General features: G+C 40.1%; 1 protein-coding gene across 5 annotated transcripts in view; it reads right to left on the bottom strand.

Moving 5' to 3' along the window:
• Positions 1-8,061: 8,061 nt before the first annotated feature.
• Positions 8,062-9,593, bottom strand: part of LOC148325599 (uncharacterized) — a 73,065-nt gene continuing 71,533 nt past the window's right edge. For all 5 annotated transcript variants that reach the window (XM_088310324.1, XM_088310326.1, XM_088310327.1 and 2 more), the window contains one exon: positions 8,062-9,527. In XM_088310324.1, the coding sequence (XP_088166450.1) occupies positions 9,523-9,527 (5 nt within the window). In that variant the 3' untranslated portion in view covers positions 8,062-9,522. The remainder of the gene's footprint in view (positions 9,528-9,593) is intronic.

The raw sequence follows: 9,593 nt of genomic DNA, 5'->3' as shown, positions 1-9,593 counted from the left end.
AATTTAATAAATACAAAAATAATGGCTGGGGAATAAAAAAATAAGTTTTAATAATATTTGTTTTTTTGTTATAACATGAATTTCACTCTCTCTCTCTCTACCAGTATATATATATATATAAATATATATATATAGGTGCGAAGTATATATATATACACGGTGTTTTTTTTTTTGTTTTTTTTTTAAAGGTGCGACGCTACTTCGCGGATTTTCAGTTTTCGCGGGTGGTCTCGGTCCCCATTAACCGAGATAACAGGGGGTTCACTGTACTGTGGGCCCTATTTTGTTTCCCAACACAAATCTAGTGCAAAACTCAGTCTGTGTGCATGGGTGGAGTTTTCTTTCTTTTGGTGTATGGTAGGGCTGGGCGATATGACCTCAAATCAAGAATGCGATAAATTGAGCAATTTTACCTGGATAACGATAAATGCACGATAAATTCCCCCTGTGGACCAAAATCAAGATAAATAGTTGATAAAAATGCATATCAACTGCTTTTCTTATTGACCAACTGTCATGGTCCGTTTCCGTTATGTCTTGTTTTTGTTTACGTTTGCTCAACGGGCGTGGGGGCGTTCCCTTCCAGCACGTGTCGTCATGGCTGGAGAGACGCGCTCACCAGCCACTCACCCGTTACTCGTTGACTCCTTGATTACCTCGCTGCTGGAGAGACGCGCCCACCTGCCCCGCACCTGTTACTCGTTGACTCATTTAATTGTCACTACTTAAATGCCCCGGGCTGACTATTTGGCGTCGGTGCATTGCCCATTTTGGGTGTCACTGTTGCCCTTTGTTCATCGGCCTTGCTCATGCTTCATTGTCACGGTCGCTTATCCCTGGTTCCTGTCCCGGTGTCATTGTCCTGTTTAGTTCTGCCCAGCCGCGTTTGTTAGTTGTCGTTGTTTTGCACTTTGTCACGTTTGTTTGCTCCAAGTACCTTGTTTGCCTTTCGGTTTGTTTTGTTAATTAAATTCCCTTTAAGTTACCCTTGCCTGGCTTCCCTGCATTTTGGGTCCTCCTCTACCTCCACCCGCTGATCGTAACACCAACTGGTACACATTAGTTTCAATGAAAAATAAAAGTACAAAAATCATTTGTATATGTCATGGTCCGTTCTTGTCATGCCTTGTCTTTTGTCATTGTTTGCTCAGCTGATGTGGGGGCGTTCCTTCCAACACCTGTTCCTGTCTCATCGTCATGGCTGGAGAGACGCCCCCACCGGCCACGCACCTGTTCCCCATTGACATCACTGATTACCTCGCTATTTAAACGCGCCGCGCTGACCACTCAGCGTCGGATTATTCCTTTGCTCACGTTCATGACCCAAGTGTTTATTCTCGATTCCTCGTTGTTTGCCTCACGTAGTTCTCAATCTCGTTTCTGGTTAATGACTCCGCTCTCAGCCTTTGTCCTTCTCGGTCGCGTCCGCTCCTCGATTGGCTTTCCTTATCCTTTGGTGGTAAGCGATTTTCGTTCTGTTCTGTTCCTTTTTGCAAGCGATTTTGGTTTCGTCGTTACTTTCCTGGTGCTGATTTCCACTAGCGTTTTGTGTTGCACTTTTCGGTATCGCGTGATTGTAGTTATAGTTATAGTGTACATAAGAATTTTTGTTGTAATAATAAATACCCTTTATTCAGAACCCACTTCTCTGTGCCTGCGTTTGTGGAGTCCCTAAATTGCTTTTCCAGCGGCTCTGGAAAAGCACATCCTAACAGTATAAACATTCCAAATAGCTTGCTTTGCATGACTTGAACAATGTCACAAAGAACAGGAGAAAAAGGGTACCTCTCCCAAAATCTTTTTCTGCAAATAGATTGCGCCAAGATGCTGTAATGACATGTGCAAAGCTAGATTTGTGTCAAGGTCTCTTGTAAACAATATAAATCATGCCATGTGCAAAGGAGCTAATCATCTGTAAACAAAATGCTAAATAAAATGAAAAAATGTCAATGGAATGCAAATGCCAAATAAACAAGTGTGCTTCATCTTTGCCAGTCAAACAAATATAAGGCGTTTATTTCACATTCAAGAAAATGTGGCTCCAGGAATTTAAGGGTGCCACTTCCAGAAAAAAACTGTAAAATATCTCCTGCAGAAATACATCAAGTGCTAAGCATTGAGTTAACATCCTTTTTTTTTTTTTTTTAAATCAAAGAGTTATCAGCCTAAAAAAAACGGAAAGCCTAATTATCCAAGTTAACCAGGTCAACATGTTCAGTACACAATCAATAAAAATGGCTGTCCTCATGAAAAACTAATTCAAAATGAGCTTTGACACCACTTTTTCTTTTGAATATTTTTTTAACTTCTCTTAATGAGAAAAATGAGTTTGTGACTGCCCTGCCAGTGACTTAAATCTGGGTTGGAACGGAGTCAGGACCATTGGGATTTGGTAGATTATTTCACACATCTGGGCTTTGTGTTTTCCTTTAAATAATGTTTGTGCAACCACATTTAAGCACTCCTTCACAACTTCCCCATCACTCGTTTTTTTATGTTTCCCCAAAATCCATGATACTTTTACTGAATATTCGTTTGCATGCCGCTGGGATGTAAACGAAAATGTAAAAATCTGTTGTACTGCACTCGAAGTTCGATGTTTTTGCGTGCGCTCACCTCAAACGTCAGCGGATAACTGTGCACAAAAGGGCGGTGCTTTGTTTCGTAGTGGCGCTTCGCAATGTTGCGACGGTTTCGGAGCATATGATGCACACTGGTTTTGAATTGGCTGCAGCCAGAACGAAACTAAATTCCTCCGTCCATTCATTTAAAACAAGACGCATCGACCTTGCTTACTTTTTAGCGAGGCATACTGTCAGCAGCACTCTCTTCCGGTCTACTGCGTAATTGGCAGTGGATTGTAAACAAAAGATTTGATTGGCTCAAATCAGTGACGCCTTTTCCGTATTTACTCGAATTGCAGCGCCAACGTTTGCAAATGCGCCCTGAAAAAAATCAGCATAGATTGGCCATGGGTCCGGTCCGCCATTTGGTGATGCCTGTGCTAGGCTATCGCGTCCACCTCTGAGACGTTCTCTCATTTGGGGTCGCCTCCGTTATGGGCTGTTGTCACTTGTCGAACCTTGCTTCTCACTTTGAACTTTTAGCACGAGCTCCAAGTCAACAGCATGGTTGTGTTGTGGGTGGTGAAAAAGAAAAGGTTGGATGCCCTGTTTTGGGTGCTTACGACGCACTTTGTAGTTCATGTTCTTCTGCTCAAACATCATCTTTATGGATCCCAAAACATTTTCAAACGACAGATGTCTAATTTCTTTTTGGGACAAGCGCAACAGGAACAACTTCAACTAACGTTACTTCGTCTTCAGCCATGTCAGCCGCTTCTTGGTTTGAATCGCCAGCTACGACTTTCTTTCTTGTTTGGATGGGTGGAGTCACGTGACTACACGTCAGTCATTTTCAGGAGACTCCAAAAATGGCAAGTTTGTTCAACTCAATTAGAATTGTATCATGAAAGAAAGAAAGCTATTTTCAACACTTCAAATTGGTCAATAGTGTGTACAAGTAACACACATGCGTGTGGACTGTCCAATAGTAAAGATTTTAGAAAAAAATATTAAATTCACCAAAATGACACTTCTGAGGTTTTGACCCATCATCCAAAACATATTTAATGTGTCCTTTTACATCTTGTTCAGAAGTGCACAGTCCTATGTGAACCCCTCCATGTTTCAATTTCACATGAAATTTTTGCATTATGCAGTACATCATTTTTATAAAAAAGGGTGTAGAAAGAAATGACAATCCTGTTGACGTCTTCCATTTTCTTCATCTTTTTATTTCATGATGAATATTCACATCACTGGTTGACAATCACAAAGAACATCTCTTTCATACCAAATATTCAGAATCGGAGGGGAAGATTAGCTCTAGCTAAAAAGATGGATGTCTCTAACAACCAGCAGTTACTTTGTTGTCTTCCACATGCTCTCGCTCTGGTGCTGTGCCTTATACACAAGCAGCACTGAAAAGCAGTTTCCTGTCTTCCAAATTTGGATGTTGCACACACGTGCACTGAATGTGCAGTTCAACTGCACAAGAAAACTTTATACTTCCACATATACAAAAAGATGTGCAGCAAATTAACCACATTTTAAATTTTCCCACTTCCAGATGTAATATTTTAATTTTAGCGATGACGATGATTCAAGACATAGCTGAAATACTGGCAATGCTTGGTAAGTGGTGCATATCACCAACGCTGTCCTTAATGTTTAAATTTTCAAAATGTATTCCAGGTAAACATACATTTTTGATGGACCAAATGACAAAAAACATTTTTTCAAAACAAATTCATCCAAAATAGCGCAATAATAGCAGTTTTGAGAATATCAGCTATAATTAGTCAAAATATGTGGGTTGGTATGTCAGCATTTTTTATCAAAGGACAGTTTAATAAATATCAGTACTTTAAATGAGATGTCAAAAGACTATGGTTTCTTGCATTCAGGCAATTTTGGAAAATTGAACAAACTGGAAGAAAGGGCTGGCCAATGTGTGTCTTGCTATCCTTTACCAAATGCTCCCAAAAGTGGACATCTTTGTTCAACTGATATATAGAAAACATCTTTACGTTTACTTTGATTCGGTTTGAATTGACGCCAAACTTGGTGCCTTTTCAAAGGGTCATTGAAGTCGATTTTTTTTTTCGATCTTCCACAGCATAACAGGAACAGACCTTAAGCATTAATTCTTAAGCTTACATCTTTCATACATTTTTAAACATTCTTGAAATATCAAAGTCCCCTAATTGGGATATGCAAAAAGAAAAGGAACGTTTTCCTAATTTAATTGAATAATAATACATTAGAAGTTGTACCAGGTGTATGAACATCAATGTTCATATGTCAACATCCACAACACCCTGTGGAGAACTATGATTTTTTGTGTGTTTTTTAATTACATCAGCAGGGATAAAAAGGATGGTGCTATCTTTAAGTAGGGGATAGTGAAATCCTAGTGGGAAAGGTAGAATTCCAATCATATAATTGGACACAAACACGTATAGGTGGACATGATCTAATTATTATTCCCTAGAGTGAAATTCGCAGAGCTGCAACGTGAACTAGATCCTCCACATGTCGATTACTTTTGATTGCAAAAGTGCAATACTCAATATTTGTATCCTCACTCGTTCAAGTGTGAGCGATAACCTTGCTACTTTTGCTCTCTGCCACCGGTTCAGCATGTAGCATATCCAATTTGGTTGTAGGATGCCAGTTTCTGGGGCCAGACAACAACTTGTACCTGTAAACTGCAGACCTGTAAGGCGGCTCCCACCTTTCAGGTCTTTCCACCAGTCCAGTAGTGACCCTTTTTTTGACCCTACAAAGTTTTGTGAGGAGCTAAACGCATCCCCCCTTTCTGCCGACACACAAATTACTGCATCCTTTTTCTCAGAGAACTCGTATTTGCCTGTGGCCATGACCGATAAGGCCACTAAGTTAATAGGAACGGGGGGAGCAGGACAGTTGAGAAAAATAAAACCTTGACCACTACTGCTGCTAGTACTACCACCATCCGCAAGTATCCGACATTCCACCACTGGATGCTACTGATGACAATCAGGGGTGTTGCCAAGGATTTGGAGCCCCGTGAAAAAATACCACATCAGGCCACATACTTCTTCAACACCCATTTCAGAGATGGGGCCCCCAGAATCCTAATCAGATTAAAATAACTGAGCATACTTTATGCTGAAGGGGAGCAACGAACATATTTCTGTTGCGGTTAGGTGAGGGCACTCTATAGCGCTGGTTTTAAAAGTTGTTATAGCCAGTAGCACAACACCGAAGACCAACGTTTCACCAGAATTCACCAAACTGACGAGAATGAAGGTGTATCCAAGATACAACTCAAAGCCATAGTCGCATATAGTCTTGACTACTATCACAAGTTCATACTGTCATACACATGAACAACTTACTCTTTCCATCCAAGTGCTGTTTTCCCTTTGCTCAGTTTGTGAATTACAGAAGAACGCAGCATATAGTTTCACGCATGATTCACGTTTTACTTATAGGCATCTCATGGGTAGGAGTTGGACGGTACAGTACAATATCAAATACGATTATGTGGTGCTTTTATTATTATAGTTTTTCTTCTTACTTTGATTAGCATAGATTTAACTACCAAGACTGGTTAGTTGCCAAAGACCACAGATGTACAGTACACAGCCAACTTTACCCATATCTAGTACTGTAAAACTAAGTTTAGTGCCTGAAGAAATGAACAAGACTGTGTTCAAAGTGCACAACACTTTTGGCATTTCGAGGGGAGCTGTACATAATGAATATGATTTGAATAGCATTTACGTGCCAGACACACTAATATAAGAAGCGTGAGACACAACTCAGCTTTCTGAGACAGCCTTAAGGTTTCAGAGCCAGACTATCAGTGTTCCAGAGGCTAAGCAGCGCTCTACATGATGGATGAGACGGCAACACTTCACACATCTGACATCTACGGCCGCAAAACCTTCACTGTTTGAGTTCAGACCACTAGAGTAGAGTGCAAATTCATGAACTAGAGGCCCTTCCCCAAATCAATGGTGTGCTGAACCTGTATCACATAAAACATTCGGTCTGTAAATTGGTACATCACAGTGTAAAAAGCTAAAATGTTGTTTATGGAGCCAACTCTTTAAATTCTGAAAAAAAATAATGCTCCACCACAATTTGGGTTCATTCACTGAATGGTTTGCATTATCACTACTGGGAACAAAACAAAACAAAAAATATATAAATAAATTAAACCAAAATACGTAATTTCTTAAAAGTATCCTCAAATATTAATGAATGGGCCCCAACTACTGTACATGCAGATTATCAAGGCTGAAGTAAAGCTGCATTGATGGCATTCAGTGTTTGTTTGCAGTCCAGTGCAGTAAAATAGTTGTTAGTGTGTTTTCTTTAATAGTTATTTTAGTAGTAATAAAAATAATAATATTAATAATAATTGTGTTTGATATGTTTTGGTGTGCTACACAAACAACATCAAAGATGCTAAGTATAACCGAAGATGAGCAAATTGTTTAAAAAAGCATCTACAAAAAACTACTTTTTTTGTCTCTACTTTACAAATCCAGACTAAAGCAAAACAAGAGAATCAGAATGGACCTCTACTGTTAATGTGCATTTCATTTCTTGGTTTCAGTATCTTTAAGAGTGCTTCATTAACACATTATGCCAAAGTAGCAAAATAAATCCACACTTGGATTTATTTGAACGAACCATACCCAGAAGACCGCAAGTTTGAATACAATTTCTCTCATCGTACTAAAGGCAACCTTTTCAGCCCATGCGTCTGCATGGGTGTGTAATTGTAAGTGTCACCGGTTGGGATCATTGTACATCTAATGAAGACGGAGTGGAACTCGATGAATAAATGGCTGGGTGAGGTAAGCCTAAGAGGAACATGATAAGGATTTCAAATCGACATCGCTTTGTTTTATGAGCATTGACCTCATCACTGCAAAAAAAAAAAAAAACACATCATCAACAATCCGACTTTTTTTTAATCGTGATGGATGTGCTCTGTCACTCATTGATGGAGCTCAGAATGATGTTTTATCACCTAAGGCGCAACACACGCCGGGCAACGCGGCCAAACGTGACTGAAGTGGACTATTGTGTCCAAAAGAATTATGAATAAATTGAAATATAAATTATGGCCACCACTCGATTGACCACCGTACACCTACTGAAGTTCTGCAAATGGAAAAATGGCAACCCTGTTTTGAATATCTCCATCCATTACACTGTATTATTTTTTTAAATGCACTATTAAAAAAATGGCGAGATTGTCAAGGAAGAGACGGATTGCAACAGAGGAAGTGTGTGACTATTTTCAGAGGCTGTTGAAAATCATCATTTGCCTCATTTATTGACGGCACCTGTGCATTTTGCCAACCATGCTTTGTTTTCTAGCCACGGGTACACATGAAAATATTAATAGAGTGGAGTATTATTGTTAAGTACATGAAATACGCTGTTTGTACTGTATTGGTGCGGCTTGGCAGTTCTCACTCATCCCTTAAATTTTGATTGGCTGACTACTGATGAAAACTAGATGCAAAAGCCCGGACACTGCTCGACAGTTCAGTTAGGTTTGGCCACGGCACTCCGTGTGGCGGGCCTAAGAGAGAGGCTCAAGAATTAAGCTATGACAAATCAGCTTCACTCTTATTAACTTTATCTTGTCCACCAGATTTGGATCTTTTGCCTAGTAACGTCTGAACGTGAACTAAACTAAACATTCTTGCCATGTCGCACAGGTCTTGTGCTATAACGTGTGATAAAAGTAAACGTTGCAGACACGTTTGTTAGTGGACTGCAAGAATATACTGTACACGATCCAACAGTTTAGCAGTGCTGACACATTCACCAAACACAAACAAAGCAGTCTATAGTAAGGCTTGTCTATCAAGAGACAATTATCACATACAGCCTACTGAATATTCATGTTTGCATGTCACAATGTTTATGCAATGCAATTTTAAAAGGTGCAGCAGCAAGCAGTTGAATTCTCACGTTAAACCCAAATCTAATGCAGATAAATTAGGGACACAGCAATAAAATACAGACGCACAAAATTGAACCTTGAAGTACATTTGAGGACAAACTCCGCCTACCTGGTCCGATATATACCAAAAGCGTTATGAGCAAAGATGTTTGGAAAAATACTCTCCTATTGCTTTTTATTACCTTAACGTCCATGACTGCTTCTGTCGGATTTCACCCCACCCCGCACTCCCAAAACCTGTTCAATCATCATCTTCATCATCAACTGGCTTTTCACTATACCTTACTATCATGACACTGGTACCAATATGTAACTGCAGATATAAGGGATTCAATAGAGACAATGCTAAGCAAGCTCTAGTTACCTACAATGACACACAGTGCAGTGCAGTAGTTACCATAGATTTACAAATCATTCATCGTTGGCTAAAAGGATAGGTGTGTCCATTTAAAGCAGATGGGGAATGATTTGCTATCCAGCTGATTTCATATGTAAGTACCAGCTAGTTAGGAACGCGTGGAGCGGGATTATGAATGGAGGTGAAGATAAAGTCATTTGCTACTGTTTGGGGGATTATTGGATTGGTGAGAAAAGTAGGTGAAGTTAATTCATGGAAATGAATGTCCAACTAAAAATATTTCTATGAAGCGTTGAGGTGTACAGTGATGGAATTTTAGATTTGCATTTACGTCCTCTACGCCAGTGCTCATGAGGAGAACTATGAGACAGAAGTTTCACAGACAAACAACAAGTGCGCTTCTGTATGGTGGGGAGAGCCAAAGGTCAACCCACTGGCCTAAAAGGTCAGGTGGTGGTGTACTGGCAGGCAGTGGAGCCCAGAGAAACACTAAGAGGCGGACGTTCAGTTTGGTGCAGCAGGAGGCGAGATGGAGGGCGGGGCCAAAGGGAAGTGACCATGGAAGGTTGGTTGGTCAGCCGACGAGCGCTAGGCATGCCCCACCAAAACTCTTGAGCTGAGATTCAATCTGTAAAAGGGAAGAAGCCAGATTTAAAAAAAAGCATTTTCATAAATACCGGCATTTACTCAATTA

This window comes from Idiotropiscis lumnitzeri, chromosome 12, assembly GCF_059441095.1.
Source record: "Idiotropiscis lumnitzeri isolate Australia: NSW breed Sydney's pygmy pipehorse chromosome 12, RoL_Ilum_1.0, whole genome shotgun sequence".
Classification (NCBI taxonomy): Eukaryota; Metazoa; Chordata; class Actinopteri; order Syngnathiformes; family Syngnathidae; genus Idiotropiscis; species Idiotropiscis lumnitzeri.
This window is presented reverse-complemented; position numbering and strand designations above follow the sequence as displayed.